Genomic DNA, 25269 nt, shown 5'->3' on the forward strand with positions numbered 1-25269 from the left:
ATGCACTTAGGATTTAAAACAAAAAATAACTTAAAAGATCACTTGTATGATTAGTTGAAATAAATATTGGAACAAATAAGCATATAAAGAGTATTCCTATACCCTCTTTAGGTTTCGATTTTCGATCGAAAAAGGGACTTTGGGTTTTTATTTTTTTTAAATAAAAATGCTGACAAAATTATATATATATATATATATTTATAAATACGTGTTTAATTTGATATCCATTAATAAATGTGCATTTTCTTTTAATATGAAGTTTTATACATAAAAAAGTTGAATTCGACAATTAAACGTTCAAATATGACAAAAATACATGTTTAATGCCCATATATATACTAAATATGGTTTGAATCGGATGGATTTATCTTTGACTTTAATATTATATCAGTCAGGACTTGGATTGATCAGTGACCTTGACTTATACCCATTCCATCCAAGCAATTTCACCGATCTTGATCCCGTTTTTTAAACTATGCTATTAGAGCTACCTTATGAATTTAATCATGTAATGTACTATCCAATAGTATTATTTTCTAAAATGACAACTATATCTTACCCATAATTAATAAATACACATATAATAAATGTATAATGCAAGAAAAAAATGCAACTTTTATAAAAACTTGTTTTAAACATGTAAAAATTTTGTAATCACTATAATACATTTTGAAAAAGACACAACTCAATTCTTTTTAACGATCATGGTCTAGGCATAGAGCAATGGAAAATGCTCCATTTGAAGTTAAAAAAAAATACGCCATGCACGAGGCTCTTGCATGTGCAAGATTTTGTTGGAGCAAGGGGGTTGTTGAGAAATCGCTCCATAAATCCCTAATTTATAAAATACAGTATCTTCAAGGGAGAATCATGGAACCTACCTCCGTCTGGCATGTCTGGTTTTCGAGCCCCCCCCCCCTTTCTTCTTTTCCCTCTTGGTTGTTTCACGCTTGGGCGTTTACAATCCTAGTTCCCCATGGCCCCTGATAAGAGTTTTCAAAAAAAAAAAAAAAAAGGAGAAGAAGAAGGAAAGAGAAAGAAGAAGAAGAAGGAATCATACACTTAAAGGTCCAACCCGTTTGCTAACTTTTTTTTTTTTTGGCTAACGATGGGTATCCAGGCCTTTGGCCTAACTAGTCCCGCAGGTCCATATTGACCCCACAACAGCATGGACCAGATCATACCGGGGTTTAATGAGAACCATTCAACTTTCACTGAAAGCAGTGAAGAGCACTAAACACTCCCGTGTGAGTGGCCCAAGGTGTGCCTAGTGGGAGTGGAACTTAAGACTACCGAGTTTATGGCTCGTACCAAATTCGTTGCTCACCAACTACGCTACCCCATTGGGTTACCGTTTGGTAACAATTAACATTAAGAAATCATGCAAGAAATGAAAATGGATAAGTTCTTCAGATGACGCTTAACATATATATACATGTAAGAATATCTTTGTCTTGTTTTGTTTTGTTTTTTTTTTTGGTAGAATACATGTAAGAAACTAAGAATATCATGTGAACAGGATAGTTAAATACAGAAGTCCAGCTGAATTTTGATTCAATTACATTTCCTTCGAAGATTAATAAAATAATCATTTAACAGATGGATGCAATCATGCAAACTTCCCACCAATTTGTTTTGACAGACAAGGAAGTTGCAATCAAAGTCCAAACCCAGCTACATAGTTGTGTTCTATGTTGAACGACTGACTTTAATATATCCTTTCTTCTTCCAAAGTCACTAGGACAAGTTCCAGAAGGCATGGTATCTTCAATTTACATGTGGAGCTGACTTTGATATCCTTTTATCTTCAAGAAGTGCATATGGATCAATATGTGATGGCACTGATATGGGAGTTTTGCTTCCATCATGTACAAAACTTGGACCATTATACTGCAAGTAGACCCACAGTGAGCACTTAAAAGAATATCAAATCAATAATATCATTCTAATATACGGACATAATAAGACTTTTACACCCTAATGACATGCTGCTTCATATGGGAAAAAAAATAAAAAAGGAATCCACTTTCTAATGAACTCTGCCCTAAGTCCAACAATCCAATTAATGTTGGGCATCAATGACCAGATTATAATGTAAGAACTGAATCCAATTCATATTCAATCTTAAAAAGGTGGTTTGGACATAGCTATATATGATATTCTGATTTAGTTTCTTCTTCTTATTGTTATTGTTATTCAAGATGGGCTATCCATAAAGAATGTACTTTCATGTATCAAATGTGAGTTAACTACGCTAACTACAGGCAAAATTGTAATGTGTCCTATGCATAAAAAGTCTCATCGCAAGAGCAATCAGCTGTAAAGCAGTTAGAGCAAAAGGGATCCATGCCAATCTTCACAAGGGCTGGAAGATCTGAAGCTTGAGCTTAAGACAACTCTTTCCTGCCAGTGTATCATCTGATAACAAACTGATATCAATATTCCTTGGCATTGATGGCTGGCAATCTTCTGCAAATTCCGTTTGCTTGCATCCTTACCAGTGGTAACATTTTCCAATGTGTTGACATTTCTGAAGACATCTTTTTTATATACAGACATGCATAATGGTTCATTATTATTCATTAGCTGATCCAACAATGGCATTATTTTTTCCAATTAATTCATAACTCCTAAAGCTTGGGCACGCAATTAAATTTACTATAGAGAACTTCAAACAATTGGATAAGGTGCATAAACTACTGGGGAAACACCTCAGCTGAAAGATGTTTGGATAAAACAGGTAAGAAGGTATTGGAGGGAGCTTACAAAGTAGAGAGCAGAAAAGAATGCAACTATCAGAAGTATCGCCGGCCAAAACCCCAAGAAGAATGTCCCTCCAAGTGTTAGGAGAAGTTTAGCCCGTGGAATCAAACCCTGATTGAAAGAACCATGTAAATATTTAAGTCAATTAAACATTAATCGAATACCACCACGGTCGTGATTGACTTATATGAACATGTCAAACATAAGCTTCATGAAAGTTGGTGGTATGAATATTTAGGAGAACAGAGCATCTTTCAGAAATGATCAAATTAATACCAATAAAACAATATATTCTCCAAGGGGAAGCAACAGTAGAGTGAGGATTATCAATGTAACAAAAGCACACAGAATATTGAGTTCCAACATGGAGACTACCAAAATACAACCATAAGTAAATATCAAGTGACTAGAAATGTGAAATTTCATTTTAGTTCTTTATTTGCAAGAAAAGACATACTGAACTGCTGATTGTTCATGTCAAAGCATACCACAGATCATACTATTGTGCAAGTAATAAGGAAATTCCTCCACATGGTAGGCGTTCTGCAAATGCCCTCAACTTTGCAAAATATCTTAGATCATGCCGTCTAGTAAAGAGGCATTAAAAGCCAACAGAAATTTTATACCTCAGACCTGGTCTTCCTATCAACACTGAACACCCTCATTCGTTTATTATGACCTCCTTGCTCAGATGTTAAGGAACATTAGCAAGAAAAATATAAGAGATACAAGTTAAAGGGAGGGGAGGGGCACACAGAGGACAAGATCTCCATGATATATATCTAAGCCCTCATCCTCAGTGAAAGAGCTCTCAAGCAAGTAAGGAAAGCTAAAATAAAACATGCCTACCACCCAGAAAGATGATCATCATAAACTACCATAAATTTAGGGGTAACAAGGAGTCGGTGGGTTGGGTTGACTCTGACCCTGGAAAGGAAGAGGTATATTCAGTTTCAGCCGGCTAGCACCAAGGCTAAGGGCATAAGTGCTCAACCCAAACAGATCCCAATTAACTGATAAGCCAGAAACTTCCAAAAAGGATATTATGCTGAGGGTGGGGTACAGAATGGCCACCATAAGCACAATATTTTAGTGCCTGATACCAACCCATGGTTATCAAATCAGAGACTTGAAGAAATCGCTATCTATCTTGGAAGAACCTACAATTAGAAAAACTAATTTTTAATTCTAGCAGCTTCACTCTTTTCTTTTGGAGTTGGTAATAAGCTGACAATTTTCTGAGCCAGAGGTACGGATGGCAACTAACAGGTTCAATCGGTGACACATTATGCCACAGCGCTAATGGTTAGTGTATGGTATGACTATCACTGGATTGGTGTCAGATATTGTATTTCAAAAACCATGGTCTGATCCCTTAAGAGTCCTGCCCAAGTTACCTTGTAAAGTGAAACATCAAATGTTTGAATTGTGGGCTGGTTAAGTTGAGCAATATTTTACTACAATTCGTAGGGTACATGGTTTGAAGTACCAGAATTGGATTGTCATGTCCCCCAACCCATATTGCTATAGGCATATACGGATACGATCTTGTCTTGGTTACATGGTTTTCTCGCATCTAAGAACAGTCTCTCCACTGGATTTCCCACCCATACACCATTTTGAAGTTTCCTCCATCTTTTGCCCTTCTGCTTACCCTAGATTTTATCAAGAGAGAATGAAAGATTCCAGGAGAAGGATTGGGACAGTAAGAAAAAGGAGAAATTGATCTGTGCATAACTTTACACAATATATAATGTAATTTTTTTAGTTTAGGAGTATAAATTTGAAGATAAATACAATGTTTGATATAAATTAAAAATATAGAGTACACTAGGGAAAAATGCAATTTTCCAAACTAATAAGGAACATAGTATGAAATGTTTAAGAGTATCCAAAACTTAGTGCTCCTATCTGTGGTTTGGACAAGAGAAAATGACAAAATCAGGACTTGAAGTGGCATCTGAAATTCAGGCTTGCAGCAGCGTTCGACTTTCAGGAGCATCACCACCAGGGAAGTTCTCTCATCCAAACAATCGTTCCCCACCTCTTCCATGTGGACTAGGATTAGTAACCACTGTTGGTGTATGATGTCTTGTATTCCGTCACAGTTTAATCCAGGAAGTATTGGTGCAGCACCTAGACAGGCAGGACGGTGGTCCCGCTAGCCGGTTAGCTGGCTGTAGGGGTTGCAAGGGGGGCAGGAGGCCCCTCTGCATAGCAGGGGGTGTAGGGGGGCACAGCCCCCAGCTCGAATTTTTTATTTGAGGGCAATTGTGTACTTTCCGGATTAGGGTTTTTTTCGCTATATATTTGTAGCAAGGGTTTCTTTCTCTGTAATGCAAGCAATACGGAGAGGTGTGAGGAAGAGCGTTGTAACCCTATTCTCCATTGATAGTGAAGCAGGATCTCATCTCACAGGAGACGTAGGCAACCTTGCCGAACCTCGTAAAATCTGTGTGCATTGTTTGTTTTGTTTTTCCATTATCTTCTACATCGTTTTAGGGTTGCGTTTCTACAAATTGATATCAGAGCTCTAGGTTTCCGTTTTCTAGGGTTTACTATCACGATGGCAGGGAAGGGATCGAATGTCAAGTATGACATCGAGAGGTTTAATGGGAAGAACAATTTCACCCTCTGGCGTCAAAGGATGAAGGATCTTCTGATCCAACAAGGTTTGGCAAAAACGTTGTTGGGGAAGTCGAAGAAACCTACAAAAATTACTGACGAAGATTGGGAAAAGATGGAGGAAAAGGCGGTAAGTGCTATTCGATTAAATCTTTCTAATGATGCCCTACAATATGTTGTGGGTATCGAATCTGCACCGCAGTTATGGGCAAAACTTGAAAGCATCTACATGACGAAGTCCTTAACAAACAAGTTGTTCGTGAAGAAGCAATTGTATTATCTACAGATGGAGGAACGTACGGATCTATTAGAGCATCTTAACATGTTCAATCAGATCGTAAGTAAACTTGCAAACCTGGAGGTTAAGATCGAGGATGAAGACAAGGCGTTACTATTGCTGTCGTCGCTCCCAGAATCATATGATCATCTAGTAACGACTCTCTTGTATGGAAAGGAAACCCTTGAGATGGATGAAGTCGCAGCTGCCCTCATGTCCAATGATACAAGGAAGAAGGCCAGTAGTACGAAATCTCAAGGAGAAGGTTTTTTCGGAGGTGACAAGGAGCAGGAAAGAGGGAGATCAAATCAGAAGGGATCTGGGAAGAGTCGATCGAAATCAAAAGGGGCAAAGACAAAGGTCTCTTGTTACTATTGTAAGAAGGAAGGTCATCTGAAGAGAGAGTGCTTGAAGAGGAAGGCGGACTTAAAGAAGAAAGGTGTAGATAAGGCATATGAGGAAGCTAGCGTGGCTGACAGTTCAGATGGAGATGATGGAGATGTACTCTCTATATCATTAGTTAAGAATCAACCTTCTGATTCTTGGATTTTAGATTATGGATGTTCATATCACATGTGTCCACATAAAGATTGGTTTGATACATATCAACCATATAATGGTGGGTCTGTCCTAATAGGGAATGATGCCGTATGCAAGACCATTGGGATAGACACTATCAAAATCAAGATGTTTGATGGGATAGTAAGAACCTTAGCAGATGTGAGACATGTACCAGAATTAAGGAAAAACTTAATATCTTTGGGGGCACTTGACTCAAATGGCTGCAAGTACATAGCAGAAGGTGGAGTTCTCAAAGTTATTAAGGGTGTAATGGTTGTCATGAAGGGACAGCTAGCAGGAAACCTATACAGACTCATAGGGAGCACAGTTATAGGTGGAGCATCTGTGACTACAGATGCAGTATTTGATACAGATGATACCTATCTGTGGCATATGCGGTTAGGGCATATGGGAGAAAGAGGATTGATGGAGCTTCATAAAAGGAAAATGTTGAAGGGAGTAAAAACTTGTAAACTGAACTTCTGCAAGTATTGTGTGTTTGGAAAACAGTGCAAGGTTAGCTTCAAAACTGCAAAACATAAGAGTAAAGGGGTGCTTGATTATGTACACAGCGATGTATGGGGTCCTTCAACAACAAAATCTAAAGGTGGGGCAGAATACTTCGTGACCTTTGTTGATGATTACTCAAGGAAAGTCTGGATCTACTTCATGAAGCATAAAGTGAGGTATTCACTAAATTTAAGGAATGGAAGGCTGAGGTAGAAAGGAAGATAGGAAAGAAAATTAAATACTTGAGAATATATAATGGAGGAGAGTACACATACAAGCCGTTTCTAGAATTGTGCAAAACTGAAGGAATTACACGTCACTTCACGGTTCCAAAGACACCACAGCAAAATGGTGTAGCTGAAAGGATGAACAGAACACTTCTAGAAAGAGCTTGGAGTATGAGGCTGAATGCAGAGTTGAGCAAGAGATTTTGGGCAGAAGCAGTGAACATAGCATGTTTCCTCATCAATAGGTCTCCATCAAAGGCGATTGATTGTAAAATTCCTGAAGAGGTATGGACAGGAAAACCAATAGATTATTCTATTCTAAAAATATTTGGTTGTCCAGCCTATGTGCATGTTGAGAGTGAGCAGCGCTCCAAGTTAGACTCAAAGTCTAAGCAATGTATCTTTCTTGGTTTTAAGAGGTGTAAAGGGATTCAAGTTGTGGGATCCAAGTTCATAGAAAGTTGTGGTTAGCAGAGACGTTGTGTTTGATGAGTCTCATATAGTGAAGTCAAATTACAATTCACAAGCAGTTGATGAAAATAAAGAAGGTTCTACTGTGCAGGTGGAGTTAGGTGAGTTAGAAACAACAAAAGAGAATGAGTCATCAAGTGACTTACTAGGACAACAAGAAGTAGTAGAAGTTCCCTATATTGTGGCAAAGGGTAAAGGGAAGCGTATTCACAAAGCACCTATGAGATATGGGTTTGAGGACACGGTTGCCTATGCCCTCACTGTAGGTACAGGTGATCCATCTTCCTACCATGATGTTTTGAGTGATGCACAACATGATAAATGGATGACAGCTATGATGGAGGAAATGGAATCTCTACAGAAGAACAAGACTTGGGAGATTGTGGAAAAACCCAAGGGAAGAAAAATCATTGGGTGTAAATGGGTCTTTCGTAAGAAAGAGGCAACATCTGAGAAGGAGCGTGAAAGGTATAAGGCCAGACTTGTAGCCAAGGGCTATGCACAGGAGGGGATAGACTACAATGAAATATTCTCTCCAGTGGTGAAACACACTTCGATCAGGGTATTACTTGCTTTGGTGGCCATGTATGATTTAGAGCTTGAACAACTTGATGTGAAAACTGCATTTCTTCATGGTAACTTGGATGAACAGATTTACATGGAGCAGCCTGAAGGTTTCAAGGTGCAGGGAAAGGAAGACCATGTTGTCTGCTTAAGAGGTTGCTTTATGACCTTAAGCAATCTCCTAGGTAGTGGTATAAGCGCTTTGATTCCCACATGATGAAGATTGGCTACACAAGAAGTGAGTATGATAGTTGTGTTTATTATAAAGTATCAAGTGATAATTCCATTATTTTGTTGATGCTTTATGTTGATGACATTCTCATTGCTGCAAAGAACAAACATGATATAGTCTCTTTGAAGTCTTTGTTGAGTGCTGAATTTGAGATGAAGGATCTTGGTGCCACTAAGAAGATCCTTGGTATGGAAATCCTTAGAGATAGAAATGCAGGTGAACTTTGGGTAACTTAGAAGAGGTATATTGAAAAGGTGCTAGAGCGTTTCAATATGGAAAAGGCTAAGCCGGTTAGCACTCTGTTAGCTGGCCACTTCAAGTTATCTGAAAGGGAATGTCCTACAACACATGAGGAGGTGGAGCAGATGTCTCAAGTCCCTTATGCTAGCGCAGTTGGGAGTCTCATGTATGCTATGGTCTGTAGCAGGCCGGATTTGTCTCATGCAGTTAGTGTTGTTAGCAGATACATGAGTAATCCAGGGAAGGAGCATTGGAATGCAATTAAGTGGATCTTCAGATATTTGAGCAAGACTAAAGATATAGGTGTTATGTTCAGTGGCTAGGGAAGTTCTACAGAATTGGCAGGTTATGTTGATTCTGACTATGCTGGTGATTTAGACAAGAGGAGGTCTACTACAGGGTATGTGTTTACATTAGCTGGTGGACCTATATCATGGAGGGCGATGCTTCAGTCTACAATTGCATTGTCCACTACAGAGGCAGAGTACATGGCAGCAGTTGAGGCTGCCAAGGAAGGAGTCTGGTTGGCTGGACTGGTTCGTGAGTTGGGGTTGGAGCAAGGAGGTACAGTGTTACATTGTGACAGTCAGAGTGCCATACATCTTGCAAAGAATCAGGTATTTCATGCAAGGACAAAGCATATTGATGTGAGATTTCACAAAATCAGGGAGCTTGTGTCAGAAGGCAGTATTCACTTGAGAAAAATTCATACAGATCTCAATCCTGCAGATATGTTTACAAAGCCAGTTACTACAGAGAAGTTCGAGTCCTGTTTGGACTTGATTAATATTACTCATTGTTGAAGATGAGGGACGCACCAAACAGGTGCGGGTTTGTGCCTCTAATGAGGTACAATGATGAAGACGTCTACAAGTTATCTTTACAAGAGGCTCGACAGAATTCAAGCCAAGGTGGAGATTGTTGGTGTATGATGTCTTGTATTCCGTCGCAGTTTAATCTAGGAAGTACTGGTGCAGCACCTAGACAGCCAGGACGCCGGTTAGCGGGCCGTGGGGGTTGCAAGGGGGGCAGGAGGCCCCCCTGCACAGCAGGGGGTGTAGGGGGGCGCAGCCCCCCGCTCGAATTTTTTTATTTGAGGGCAATTGTAGTTTAATCCGGATTAGGTTGGAAATTGTAATTTGATCCGGATTAGGGTTTTTTTCCGCTATATATTTTGTAACGAGGATTTCTTTCTCTGTAATGCAAGCTATACTGAGAGGTGTGAGGACGAGCGCTGTAACCCTATTCTCCATTGATAGTGAAGCAGGATCTCATCTCACCGGGGACGTAGGCAACCTTGCCGAACCTCGTAAAATCCTTGTGCATTGTTTGTTTTGTTTTTCCATTATCTTCTGCATCGTTTTAGGATTGCGTTTCTACAAAGGGTTGATGTCTTTGGCCCGCCTAGCCCACCATGAGCTTGACCTTGATTTTTTGCCCTGATTTATTGAGTGTTCAATGGTCAAATTTTTAAGTTTGGTAATCATTATCCACTGTGGTTGTATACAGTACTTAAATTTCTTATTTAATGATATTTCTTAGATTTAATTTTTATTTTACTTTTCAATTCAAGGGATTTAGATGCAAAGTCAAATGAATTTTTAATTATTTCATATTTTGTAGGGTTAAGGTCAGGTTATACCTAGCCCTTGATGGCAAATTAAGGTCAGGGTATACCCAGTCCTAGATGGCAAACCAGGGTCAGGGCCATTCAGGGACATCCTTGCTTGGCCTGGCCCCATCCAATTAGGGGCAATCAGGGCGGGCCTGGGTTGGGTTGGGCTGAGCCTGGGTTGAAGTTTTTAGGCTTGAGTCAGGGTTTAGGGCAGGCTTAGGCCCAACTAATGGGATTCGGAGTTGGACTAGGGTTTTAAAAAGCCCGGCCAAACCGACCTTGTTGCAGCTGTAGCAGTTGGCACCGACATAGTCGTTGGAAGCAGCAACAACAACCACTATGCCACCACCTGAAGCAGCAGTGGAAGAAGAGATGGAGGGTTTCTTCACCTACCAATGCTACTTACACCTTTTATAGTTAGGTAACCTTTACTGTGGTCTGCCACCTATGGAAGCTTCCATGCATTGTCACCTAATGTGCCTCATGAAACGATGATTTGGAAAATTCTATGGTTAAATAGGAAGCACATGGTCTAGATTGATGCACATTATTTTTCATAATAAAACTCAGTCGTTTACCACCTATGTATTAGCATTCCCTTGTATTTTTAATCATTTTATTGTTGTTTAAAAATGTAATTAATGTGCCTCATGAAAGGATGATATGGAAAATTCTACAGTTAAATAGGAAGTGCATGGTATAGATTAATGTTCATTATTTTTCACAATAAAACTTAGTCGTTTGCCACTTATGTATTAGCATTCCCTTGTATTTTTAACCATTTTATTGTTGTTTGAAAATGTAATGAATCTTCAAAGCTTTATATTGCCACATGTCCAATTTTGATTGAGTTCAAAATTGATAGGTATTGAGGCACACTTGTACACAATTCGGGGCTTAATTGATTTGTCACATTGCGGATATTGGGTCAGACCACCTAACCTCCTATGGTCAGACCTAATTACTACTTATTTAAGGTGTTTTTTTCTTTCAAAACAGTATTTTACATGTATCCTATGCATTTTCATGCATATTTTGCATCTCTCTAAGACGTCTTTGAAAATCACCCTCTCACTACACTCACTGATAACGATACTTGACACCTTGGTGATAAGTGTAATGATGAGGTCAGTACTCATATATAGCCCTATCTATAAAAACTCAACTACTCTACCTTAACTTAGACTCCACATTCGGACCCAAGTAATCTTAAAAATTTAACTCAAGTAACACATACTCTTGTTATTACTTGAGAAGAAAAAAATACTGGAAATGGTAAGATTGAACTTAGTGCAAAAAATAATTTCCGCCTTGTGCCTAGAAGGGATACCAAAAATAGTTGATTAGTAGTTAATATTACTAAAGAGATATATTTCCTTAGTTACAAAAAAGAGTGTAAAATAATTCAATTGATTGAAAATAGTAAATTAACATAAAATCTTGAATCGCCCATACAAAATATGAAAGTTATGATGGTAACCCCATATGAAAAAATATGATAACAACCTCCCAGTGTTTAGAAGTAAAACAGCTCCAAAATATATTAAAAAAAAATCACATCTTTTATCTTGGAATCGTAAATTCAGATCATTGGCTTCAAAGTTGCCCAGAATGATGAGGTCTGGTTTTAGTTGGATGGGTGGTGTGGGAACGCAGCTTTTGTTGTCCTTTTCTCTTTTATTTGTGGCAGCTGGCATAGAGGCATCTGTCAGGACTCTTATGACTTGTGCACTTAGAGTTAGTTAATAGAAATTTAATTACTAGAGGTTGACTTTTTTGTGGATCTAATCATCTACTGTCCTCATTGGTTCAGATCAATCATAGAGAAAGCAATAAAAGGATTTGGTTGGCTAAATCTAGAGGTTCTGTGGTTACTTTTTTCCTTTTGTCACAGACTCACCGTTGGAGAGTCCACATTCTATTTTGTGCTTGGCCTTGGTTGATTGAAACCTCTCCTTAGCCCTTTGGCTTTACTTGTTTCACTGTTACCTTTTTTCCTGAAAATTATTTTTTTCATACTATTTATAAATTTTGTTTTACTTATTTATGCCATTTGTCATTTTTTTGTTGTTGGACATGACAAGGAAGCATTGTTTTTTTTTGCTTGGTTGAGTGAGGTAAAGAATCGTACCATATGATGGGGGTGGAGTCCTCCATAGGTGCCACTTTATGTTTTTGGAAAAACAGCATCCGGGAATTTAAAATAGAAGTTGTTTTCTCTCTTTTAGGATTGCATTTCAGTAAAATATTTTCTTCTTAGTCCTCATGTATTTTGTATTAGTTTGTAGCAAATCCTGGAAATATTTTATGTTGAACAAATGGAGCCTTAGAGCATATTTGTCATGGTGTTTAGGCAACCCAAGGCATTTGAGGGGGCCTGGACGACGCAAGGCGACACCAATAAGGAAACCAAGGCGCCCGCCCAAGGTGACAAAGGCGACCAAGACGCCTGGACACCTAGGTGATGCCTTGACAACTATGCCTTAGAGGCATTGATGGGGGCAGCCTTGGGGAGAAGAGGGAAAATCGCATAAAGAAATGGGGGAGAGAAGAATCACACAGCCCTATGGCTCTCAATACTCAAAACTCAATTCATATTTTCTTCAATTTGTCTTTATGAGTACATAAGTTCCTTTATTTAAAGAGGGTAGAACCGTAGAATAGAAATCCTATCATAACTAGGAGCTAGTTTCCAAATAGGACTAGACACTCCTAGCAGGACTTGGACTCATAATAGGATTAGGACTAAAACTCCAACATGGAGTAGGTAACTAACCTAAACTGACTAATAACTGAAATAACAAAGGAAATAGACTCAAAACAGGACTCTAACTAAATTAATGAATTAAATCCCGTTTTTCTACTTTCTACCTATATTTTAGGCCCATTAAAGTGGCCTATTACAAAGAAAACCCATGGGATCAAAGGTCCAACACATACATAACCTAACCTAAGGTTTATTTGCAATAAAATAAGCCCATTAAGTGAGTTATCTACATCAATTCCCCCGATGTTAAGAAAAACTCGTCCACGAGTTTTGTAGAACGGGAGAATCAACATCAATCAATCAATATCCATCTTTGTCTGTATGAAGTCACTATCAAAACCATGATTGAATGCTATGAAATCCACGATGCGAAGTTCATAGGTGAAGTAGTGACTCGGAAAAATAAAATCGATCGGTTCACTGAAGAGATCAACCGATTTAAACTTTTCCCCAAGTTGATCTTCAACTTCCAATGGTGTCATCTCATCTTCTACCACTGGTGATTCATGTTCTGGTTCGTCTACTTCTTGTTCAATGGTTGAGATCACATAGTTGAAAGTAGAGTGTACTTGGGTTTTGATGTTATTAAGCTTCACTTGTATCAATTGCATTTGTTGACGGATATCCAATAAAAGGTCTAGATCCATCGGCCAAAGTGATGGGGGTAGCCTTAGGGAGAAGAGGGAAAATCGTATAAAGAAATGGGGGAGAGAAGAATCACATAGCCCTAAGGCTCTCAATACTCAAAACTCAATTCATATTTTCTTCAATCTGTTTTTATAAGTACATAGGCTCCTCTATTTAAAGAGGGCAGAATAGCAATCCTATCATAACTAGAAGCTAGTTTTCAAATAGGACTAGACACTCTTAGCAGGACTTGGACTCATAATAGGACTAGGACTATAACTCCAATATGGAGTAGGTAACTGACTAAACTAAATTGATTAATAACGGAATAACAAAAGAAATAGACTCAAAACATGACTCTAACTAAACTAATGAATTAAATCCCGTTTTTATACTTTCTACCTATATTTTAGGCCCATTAAAGTGGCCCATTACAAAGAAAATCCATGGGATCAAAGGGCCAACACATACAAAACCCAACCCAAGGCTTATTTGCAATAAAATAAGCCCATTAAGTGACTTATCTACATCAGGCATATACATTAAATGAAAATTTTCTTACATATAAGTTGTTATAGTTTTAAATATTTATCTATAATCTTCATCCATATTTTATATATTTTATTGTACCTTTTCTCCTTAGTGGGCTGGCTTGTGGTGCAACGGTTAAGTTGCACTATTGCAACATGTTGGTTACAAGTTTAAAACTTGAAAACAACCTCTCCTACGAAGCAGGGGGTAAGGCTGTAAGAATATTTGTGTTAGGGGTACATTAGGAACTGTCTATTGTTAAGTGGTCCCTATTTGTAATTTTCTTTATTTTCCTTACTTACCTTTCACCTCCCTTAGGGAGGAATATGTAATTCCTAAACAATGTTTAAGTCTAATGTGAGTGAGATACGATTTTGGCTCCCACCGTGTCTCCCATTCTCTCATCTTCTCTCCTTCTTCTTCCTTCCTCTCTTCCATCTTCTTCCCTCATCTCAAACCTAACGTCCTTCATTTCTAACTTGGTATCAGAGCTTTACAAAGGTTTGAGAGTTGACTTTTTCTTTTTGCTCCATTCTTTGTGTCTCTAATGGAACCCTAAAAGAAAGAAGGGTTCATTAAAGGCTATACTATGTATAAGAGCATACAAGAAAGCTTAATGAAGCTGTGAAAATCAGTTGAAGACACTTGGAGAGAGTTTTGAAGGCAGCAAACACATATTGGAGCTCACACAGAGAGAAGAAGACCAGAACAACATTATCGCCCCTCCGTGGTTCGACCACTTCTTTCTCTCTCATCCAGGCTGCGTTGGAAGGTTGGACTGGCTCAAAGGAATCGCCCAGGGGTCTATATTTGCCCCCCAAAGCCTTGCTTCCTGTCGTTGGGTGTTGTTGGAGCACTACTCCATTTTCCACCTGTTGCCAGGTACCACCAGACTCTGTTTTTTTTTTTTCAGAATATGTGGTCTGAAATGGATGGTAGACTATGTATGGGGTGTGTTTGCTAGAAGTTTTCTTTCCTATAATGCTTGTGTGTGGTTGTTGGATGAAGCTCCATGGTTGAAATGGTGTTTATTGGCTTTGCATCAAGTCTCTGTGGCTTATTGGCTTCCTTTTTGTTGAGTTTTGAGAATAAGTTTTTTTTTCTTTGGGGGTGGTGTTCCCCCTTGTCTTGGATTTTCCCTTGGAGTGTGTTTTTTAAGGGCATTCTTGCATTATGTCTGATCTCACAGAACCTCTGGAAGCTACATCTGGTGGGTCAAGTAGTACCAACCTTAGTTCGATTGTCTTCGACAATCCTAACACCTAAATTTCCCTTGTGAAGTTGGATAGCACCAACTACTTGGATTGGTCATATTCTGTGAAGCTATCCCTACAGAGTAGAGGAAAACTAGGGTATATTACTGGGGCTATCAAGGCTCCCGCTATTGCAGACTCAGGATACCAGAAATGGGAAACTGCAAACTCTAATGTTATGACTTGGCTTCTTTTCTTCATGAAACCTGAGATAGGTAGGAGATTTATAAGGAAGGAAACTACCAAGGATATTTGGGATAGTGTCTCTAGAACCTATGACATGGTAGGTGACTCTGTGAAGGTTTACCAGCTTCTGTAGCAGGCACTCTCCATGAAGCAAGGGACTAAGTCTATTTCTGAATACTATAACACTGTTGTAGGACTCTGGGAGGAGTATGACCATTATTGAGATCTTCATTTGACCAATCCTGATGATGAAGCCAAGGTTTATATTTCTCTTAAAAAAGAATGTGTTCTGATACTTTTAGGAGGGCTGAATTCAGAATATGAGCAAATCCGGATACAGATTTTGGGCCGGTCACCCCTACCTACACTTGATGAGGTGTGTAGCTACCTTCTGAGTGAGGAAATCAGGACAGGTACCATGGCTTCTACACCTTCATTTGAGTGCTCGGCTTTTTTCTCCACTACTCACAGAGATTGGCGTGGAGGCGGCTGAGGTCAAGGGCCCTCCTGTGGAGATAACAGGGATAGACAACAGTGTGGTCATTGTGGAAAACCTGGCCACACTCGAGAGGTGTTGGGTCCTTAATGGTCGTCCTAGTGTACAGTGGGGGATCTACTGGCACACGTGGTGGCCGCAGAGGTGGGGCTACAACCCATGCGACTATGGCAGAGACTGATACTAGAGGCCTCGTACAGACAGATACCAGTGCCTTCTCTAAGGATGATATTGCATTGCTTCACCGGTTCATATCTCAGCTTGATAGCCCGTCTACCTCATAGGATGCCTCAGCTTCTGCTATGCATGTTGCCTCCTTGGCACCTTCCATAACTGCGTCGCGACTTTGGTGCCACTGACCACATGACTGGTACTTTACATTACTATGACTCCTCCATTTGCTCTGGTAAGGATAAGGTCCGGGTTGCTGATGGGACCTTCTCTATCTCTGGTAAAGGAAGTATTCTTCTTACCTCTTCCATTTCACTTGCTTTTGTTCTTCATGTCCCAAACTTTACCTCGAACCTATTGTCTGTGAGCACTTTAACTAAAACCTTGAATTGTTGTATCACATTTTTTCCTTTTCATTGCCTTTTTCAGGATTTGAGGATGAAGAGGATTTTTGGCGGTGGACATGAGGAGGGTAGCCTATACCGTCTTGAGTCGCAGTTATCTCTTTTGACTACACCACAATCCTACGCATGTGGCCGTAGTGATACCAGCTCTATCAACTTTGTGATGCTTTGGCATCAGCGTTTGGGACACCCATCTTTTGTTGTTATGAGGAAACAATTACCTCATTTGTTTACATATTTTTCTTCCACTTATGTATTTCATTGTGAACCATGTACTTTTGCTAAGCATTGTCGTTCATCTTATCCTTATCATGGTAATAGATCTGTTATTCCATTTCATATTGTGCATTCTGATGTTTGGGGACCTAGTCCTTCTACCTCCTTGTTTGGCCACCGTTATTTTGTTTCTTTTGTGGATGATTTTTCTCGTTGTACTTGGACCATTCTTATGAAACATAAGAGTGATGTTTATGATGCCTTCAAACAATTCTATCAAATGGTCCACACCTAGTTTGAAACCAGGATCAAAATTGTCCGGTCTGATAAAGGGGGGGGGTACATGTATGGTGGTCTACAAGACTTCTTTACTGACAATGGTATTATCCATCAGCTTGCTTTTGTTGATACACCCCAACAGAATGGGGTAGCTGAGAGGAAAAATCGCCATTTGTTAGAAGTTGGTCGAAGTCTTTTATTTGGTATGCATGTTCCTAAAACTTTCTGGTCTGAAGCCGTTCTTGCTGCGGCTTTCCTCATCAATTGTATGCCTACCAAAATTCTTGGGTCTCAAAACCCAATTGCACTCTTATCTCCTCAGTCTTCTGCTTTCACTCTCCCACCAAAGGTGTTTGGTTGTGTTTGTTATGTGCATGTTAACAAATCCTCTCTCATCAAACTTGATCCCAAGGCTTTAAAATGCCTATTTCTTGGGTATTCTTCCACCACCAAAGGCTACAAGTGTTATCACCTTCTTCTCGCAGGCGATTCCTTTCCAAAGATGTCACATTTCTTAAGTCTGCCCCTTACTTTGCACCTCATCATCATCCTTTTCAAGGGGAGAATGGAAATGAAAGTGAAAAGGCTATTGATGCCATCCCATTTCTTACTCCATTACCTCTTACTCCTTTTTTCATTGATATTGGTAAAAATAAAGAGGTGGATGATGTTGGTACTATAGATGAACTTTGTATAGAGAAGGCACTTGTTATTGTGTACACAAGGACAAAGAAGACCTGCCAAGAGTCCTCCTTGTCTCCACATCCTGAGCTTCCTCTTCCTCAGTCAGATAACATCTCCTCCCCTCATTTGGAGTTGGATAGACCTATTGCTGTTCGTAAGGGTAAAAGAGCTTGTACTAATCCTATAGCCCAGTTTGTTTCCTATGATGCTCTCTCTCCTACAGGTGTTACTTTTATAGCCGCTCTTTCTTCTGCTTCCATCCCCAGAACTGTTACTGAGGCTATATCAGACCCTAGGTGGAAACAAGCCATGTCAGAGGAAATGATGGCTCTTGAGAAGAATTGTACCTGCAAACTGGTTGGCCTTCCTAGGGGGAGAATCCCAGTTTGATGCAGATGGGTCTATACGGTCAAGTACCGATCAGATGGTGTTATTGAGAGGTACAAGGTAAGATTGGTGGCCAAAGGGTACAGTCAAGTGTATGGAATTGACTATCAGGAGACTTTTGCTCTTGTGGCCAAACATAACTCTATAAGAGTTCTCTTATCTGTGGTAGCAAACAGAGATTGGCCCCTTTATCAGTTCGATGTGAAGAATGTCTTCCTCCATGGAGATTTAGAGGAAGAAGTGTATATGCAACCTCCTCCTGGCTTCAAGTTTCCAGCAGCAGATGGGAAGGTGTGTCTCCTAAAGGAAGCACTTTATGGTCTAAAACAGTCACCAAAGGCTTGGTTTGAGAGGTTCAGACAGGCCATTCTGAAAAATGGACACTTCCAGAGTCAAACAGATCACACATTATTTACCCGGAGAGGTAAGGGCACCATCACAGCACTGATTGTGTATGTTGATGATATTTTGGTAACTGGAGATGATAATGAGGAGATAACTAGGCTGAAAGCTTATTTGGCTAAACAATTTGAGATCAAGGATCTAGGACACTTGAAATATTTCTTGGGTATTGAAGTGTCAAGGTCTATGAAGGGAATCAATGTATGCCAGAGAAAATTTGTTCTAGATCTGTTGAAGGAAATAGGAATGTTGGGTTGTAAACCAACAAGTTCTCCTATTGAGCAGAATCATAAGCTAGGAGAGGATTGTGGCTCTTCCCTTGTTGATGCAGGGAAATACCAGAGGCTAGTGGGGAAGTTGATTTTTCTGTTTCAGACTTGCCCAGACATTTCTTATACTGTGGGAGTTGTGAGCCAGTTTATGTATGCACCCAAGAGTGGGCACTTGGACGTTGTGTACCGCATTCTCAGATACTTGAAGTCCTCTCCAGGAAAAGGACTTTTGTAATCCAGGAACAATCACTTGAGGATTGAAGGCTATTCCGATGCTAATTGGGATGGATCCATTTCCGATAGAAGATCTACATCTGGTTATTGCGCATTTGTGGGTGAAAATCTGGTTACATGGAGAAGCAAGAAACAGACGGTTGTAGCTAGATCTAGTGCAGAGGCTGAATATAGAGCTATGGCTCATGCTGTTTGTGAGCTCACTTGGCTGCGTTGGTTGGTTCTCGAGTTGGGGTATGACACTGAAGGACCTATGAGACTCTACCGTGACAACAAAGCAGCCATAAGCATTGCTCACAACCCAGTACAACATGATAGAATAAAACACATTGAAGTGGATAGACATTTTATCAAGGAGAAGATTGATTCTGGTAATATTTGCACATCCTTTGTGAGGACATGTGATCAATTGGCAGACATCTTCATCAAATGACTCATTCCTCACCAGTTTGAGGGGGAGTGTTAGAATATTTATGTTAGGGGTACATTAGGAACTGTTTATTGTTAAGTGGTCCCTATATATGATTTTCTTTATTTTCCTTATTTACCTTTCATCTCCCTTAGGGAGGAATATGTAATTCCTAAACAATGTTTAAGTCTAATGTGACTATGTGAGTGAGATGAGCAATTGCTCATTCACGATTTTGGCTCCCACCGTGTCTCCCATTCTCTCATCTTCTCTCCTTCTTCCTTCCTCTCTTCCCCTAACATCCCTCATTTCTAACTAAGGCTGCATACCAGGCGTTGCCAAGGCATCGCCTAGGTGACGACTAGGCGTCCAGGTGGTTTGCCTGGGGCCTAGGCGACAATTGCCTTGTTGCACTGTATGTCGCCTTGTGTTTTGACACTTATTTATGCCAAATATCATTTAAGTAAATGATTTTACTTAAGATATTATTAATAAATAAGCAAATACCCCTATTTGAATCCAATAAAAATAGTTTAAAAATCAAATTCTAAAAGGATAAAAAGTCAATTCCCCAGTCCAAGAACAAAAACTAGATTTTGGTTATAGGGGCGATTTTCAACTTTTAAATGCTGGGATTTTTCTCAATTATGAAAATTTTATAAATTCTATCATGTTAAAAATTGTTAAAAACCAAAGTCCAGTAAAATAATCTTTTGTTTTGATATCCATAAAATTATTTTCATTTAAGCGATTTTAACAGCATTCGCGTACTTTAAAATAAGTTTGACCGGAGCATAACTATGTCATTACAACTCAGATTTAAGTAATCTTAGACTTGTTGGAAAGTTGGTTTTATATTATGACTAATACAAAGTCTCATGTAAAAATAAAATCATTTGACCAGTCAAACTTATTATAGAACAACAACATTTCTCTACATGTTGATTTTTTATAATTTAATATGACTTAATGTTAATTTTTTATAATTTAATATGGCTAAATGTTGATTTTTAATAACTTGATGTTGCTTATTCTTGATTTTTTTATGATATAAGGTATATATAGCTTGCTAAATAATGTTAGAAAATAGAAAAAATAAAAAATAACACTTGGTCGCCTTGTTCGCTGGTGCCTTCTTGCCTAAGCACTTAGAGTCTTAGACAACCCTCCACCGCCTTGGTTCACCTTGGCGCCATGACAGCTATGCTGCATACACAATGTCCCTCCCAGATCTCGCTGTAGCGAGAGCCTTGGGCAGTGGGTATGACCATTGTATTTTTTCTTCTTATTCTTTATCATAGTTGTCATGGTGTCTGGACAAACCAAGGCGTTGGAGGGGGCCTGGATGCAAGGCGCTTGCCTAGTGGACCAGTGCGACACTAGTTGTCAAGGTGCCTGGATGCCATGGCAGTCAGTCACCTAGGCAATGCCTTGACAATTATGTTCTTAATACTTTTTTTCAAACAAAGGGATCTACTACTTCCTTGACACATTTTAGCGAGTCCCCATACCCATACCCATACCCATACCCATACCCATACCCATACCCATATCCATATCTGGACACATCCACGTGCACCCCTAATTTCTAGGAATTGGGTGGATCCTACTTTTGGTCACATACACATATTCTACCCTTGCACCCTAACCCATGTAACATAGATCTTCACTTTTTCTTTGATATCGGTGTTCACTAACCTAAAATGCACCAATGTTTTTCTCATATTTATGGTCTTCATATAGTACACCAGTAGTTTTCATAGGCATGAATTCACACCAGATCTGCTTTTCATTGCACAGTTGTCACGGCGTCGAGGCGTTGGAGAGGGTCCAAAAATAAGGTGACACTAACAAGGTGGCCAAGGCTTCCGCCAAGTCGACCAAGGTGCCTGGACGACTAGGCGCAACACCTAGGTGTGACTCCTTAACAATCTTTTATAGCCATAAACAGAAAAAATCGCCTAATATCCTTTAGTCACTTTTAGCTCCTTTAGTTAGTCTATCGGTTCACACAAACACTTATAGCTATGGTTTCATAGCCAAACTTTCCTGTCCACTGTGTCTTTTGCAATGAAATGGGCCTCATCAGTCACATCTCTTCTAAGTAAACCTCTGAAGGCTTTTTAATGTACCCATTGGTTTCCTTTTAGACAAAATCTTTCCGTTGAGGCACCTACTGATCTATTCTGTTGTTTCCAAATCTTTTTCAGAAAAAGAAACCCGTACATTCATCTGAAGAAAAGGAACACCTTTTAATGTAACCCCGGGTTATGTAACCCTAAATTTGGGTCACTATGGGCCCACAAGTGAAAAATAACTCAGATTGAATGAGCAGTGGCTGTTTCATAAATATTTAGGACTGTTTAGTACCCTTTCTGGTTTGGGTAAACAAGAACTGGACCAAATGGTAATTAAAATTTAAAGGGAAGGGCCTTTCAAAATTTAAAACTAGAATGTGATAATTTAGTGACAGAATTCAGGGAAGAGGGGCTTTTATGGAAGAAAAAGCAAGGGTTGTCCTTTTCTTGCAAATATTGGAAGTTGTATCTTCTACCTGATGATTTCTTAACAGCATGGCAACCAGATTTGATTTCAATTGAGAGAACTAGCTCAAAAGATCACCAATCAAACTTAAAAACTTGTGGACCAGATTGCTAATCCACATCCACTATGAAACCCAACATCAATCACTTGAAGCAACAGCTTGAAAATTAAGAAAAATTTTGCTGAAATCAGAGGAGGCTCTAACTTCAAAACCAGATTTGATTTCAGATTGAAATCTCATAACAGGAGGGATTTTTGGGAATGATATTCTAGGGTCTGAATCATCCAATGAATGAAAACTTATGCCCAAAATCTCAAGGATGATTGGATTTGTAACAAGAGGATCTGAACACAATATAATGGGGACTCAAATGGACGGAAGAAAATAGAAACAATGAAGAGATAGAAGAAAATGACTAGGAACAGCCAAAGAGAATAAAGAAGTGTTATAGAAAAGAATACCTGAGGGAAGAGCATTCTAAAAAAGAAACTCCTGTCAGGGAAGGACCACGAACTGAATCAGTTTATAGCTCTCACAGCAGCCATCGTTAAACTCAAATAAAAATTCTTTCGATTCAATCCAAATCTCCATATTTGATGTGTACAAGCATAGATAACCTTAAACTGAAAATGTCCTAATTGTAATCTGCGAACAGAATTCCAACTTGATTCAACTTCCTACTCCTACGATTGCTAAAAACAGGAATAAAACAATAATAAAATGAGATAGAAAAACACCAATAATTAAATATACCCCTAATATTCCTAGTGGATCAAAGGCCGGGTTTGGACTTCTTCACAGTATGGATCTCCAGACTGGGTTAAGCCAGCCAGCCATGGAAGTGCAATTGCATCAGCTTTCTCGCTCTTAAAAGAACTTGACTCCATCGAGTTAGGGTGCAAACCCAAGATGCCCTTATAGCGATCTCAATATTAAGGTGGTACATATCTCGTGGAAGATGGTTGGATCACAACTCCTAGGAGAATAGACTGGCTCATAGCTGGAGGAGAGAACTGTCACCGTTGGGGCATGTTTGTCAACACTTGAGGAAACATCAGAAATATTCACCCTCCTTGTTTACCTTGATGGTGTTTCATGCACCACTGTAGAAAACACCGGCTTATGTTACCATGGTCGACCTGAAAGAACATTGTGAAGCGCCAAGGGGTTGACTAGGAAAGGCACCTAGTGGTGAAGCGGCTTAAACTGTAGATTAACTTGTACACTCACACAAACTTTCTTGAAAAACTGCTTCCATGGGAGGTTAAGTGCTTGAAATAGGTCTGTGGAGATGAGGTTGTCTTTTGCTCGTGTCGACAACTGTATCCATCCCTGTAGAATCCTCATCATGCAGTAAATTACCATTTTGTTGGAAGAGCAGAGCCTTCTCTACTAGTCCATTGGAGAATGGACTATGACTAGTTGATTTGGTTTAAACTCGTCATCAAGACCCTAATAAGGGTGTCATTGTCTGGATCAGGAGGAACAAGTTAACAAATCTCCATGTCATCTGTATCCCTAATTTCCAAAAACCTCTTAACCATAGTCAAAGAATGGGTCTTTGTTGGACCACTTGTTGTCATAGTGACCTTTCTCATCACAATTGTGACACATGATGTTTTTCAACCAAGCCTTGGAGGCCTCGGCTTCTTTTCTTCAGCCTTGTAGCACTCAACTTTCCTTTCTTCAGTCCTGTGTAAGCTTGATAGTTGAAGAAGTCTTGAACATGTCCTTCAAGTAGCTATACTTTTCTTTGGCTGTCTTGGCATATTCAGCTGCCACATCAACTGATTTGAAATACTTATTGGCGAGCTCTAATCTGTATTTTTCGAAAACCTCTTAACCATAGTTGAAGAACGGGTCTTGCTGGAACACTTATTGCCCAAGTGACCTTTCTAGCCACAATTGTGCCACACAATGTTTTTCGACCACTTGTTACCCTTTGAGGCTTCTGCTTCTTTTCTTCAACCTTATAGGGTTCAACTTTCATTTCTTTAGTCCTGTGTAGGTTTGTTAGTTGAAGAAGTCTTGAGCATGTCCTTCAAGGAGCTGTAATTTTCTTTGGCTGTCTTGGCATATGTAGCTGCCACATCAACTGATTTGAAATCCCCATTAGCAAGCTCTAATCTGATCTCTGTATTCAGCCCATTGATATACCTCAATGCCAGTTGCTGATTTGTCTCTTGAAGTCCGCATTTGGTAGACAACTTGTGGAACTCCATAGTTTGAAGAGCACCTTCTCAAAATTAGCTTGAACAGATTTCTTGTTCAATATCTGCTTCATAACTTCCAAATTTTTGACAGGTCCAAGTAGCCTGATGAATCTCGACTGTCTGGTGTCATCCCATTATGAACAGCATAACCTGTGAACTTGAAGATAAGATCGCACTTCTCATCATCTGGATAGGATTTGCATGCTAAGTCCTTTGGCCTTCAGTAAAATATTTAAAAATATCCTCTGGTCCCTTCTTGTCGTCGAACTCTGAAACCTCAACTTTGATGCTGTATTCGCTGTCTGGGAATTGCCGTGTAACATCTTGGGAAATAACTGGCTCTGACAGTGGTCTAAGAGCTGTTTCTGGAAGCCGTAGAGTATAAAACTGGGAAGCTGGTGAAGATGACCCTGCATCATATCACCAGTCAGTTCTCACAAAAGCAAGAATCTTAGTAAGAGTTCTGAGTCTGTTCCCGGTTAGCCATAGTCTCTGCCATGAACTTTTCAAGTTTCATTTCTATCCCTTGTTCGTTTTCTTGTAATTCCTTGTACAGTTTATGCTGCTCTAGATTGGTGAGGTTAGAGAGCCTTGCCATGGTTAGATTCAGCTCTGATATCAATTAATGGAGCCTTGGTTACACAACCCTAAATTTGTGTTGCTATGGGCCCACAAGTGACAAATGACTCAAATTGAATGAGTAGTGGCAATTTCATAAAGACCCAGAACTGTTTACCACCTTTGGGAGTGGTAAACAAGAACTGGGACCACGGTAAGTAAACTCTTAAGGGAAGGGCCTTTCAGAAATTAAAACGAGAATGGGATAATTTTGGAAAGAATTTAGGGAAGAGAGGCTTTTATGGAAATAACCAAGATTTGTCCTTGCATGCAAATACCAGAAGTTGTTTATCTTCAACCTGTCCTTGCATCACAAGCAGATTTGATTTCGATTGAGAGAACTCTCTCAAGAGAGCACCAATTAAACTTAAACTTTAGGACCAGATTGCTAATCCACATCCCTTTGAAACCCAACAATCAATTACTTGAAGCAGCAGCTTGAAAATTAAAATGATTTTACTGAAATCAGAGGAGATGTTAACTTCAAAAC

At 39.4% G+C, this 25269-nt stretch overlaps 1 protein-coding gene across 1 annotated transcript in view; it reads right to left on the reverse strand.

The window, feature by feature from the left end:
* Nucleotides 1–1491: 1491 nt before the first annotated feature.
* Nucleotides 1492–25269, reverse strand: part of LOC122084438 — a 28393-nt gene continuing 4615 nt past the window's right edge. The window contains exons 3-4 of the mRNA XM_042652668.1: nucleotides 2767–2874; nucleotides 1492–1890 (exon numbers count right to left, since the gene is read on the reverse strand). Coding sequence (XP_042508602.1) covers nucleotides 1768–1890; nucleotides 2767–2874 — 231 coding nt within the window. The 3' untranslated portion in view covers nucleotides 1492–1767. The remainder of the gene's footprint in view (nucleotides 1891–2766; nucleotides 2875–25269) is intronic.

Source organism: Macadamia integrifolia, chromosome 7 (assembly GCF_013358625.1).
Source record: "Macadamia integrifolia cultivar HAES 741 chromosome 7, SCU_Mint_v3, whole genome shotgun sequence".
In the NCBI taxonomy this organism is placed as follows: Eukaryota; Viridiplantae; Streptophyta; class Magnoliopsida; order Proteales; family Proteaceae; genus Macadamia; species Macadamia integrifolia.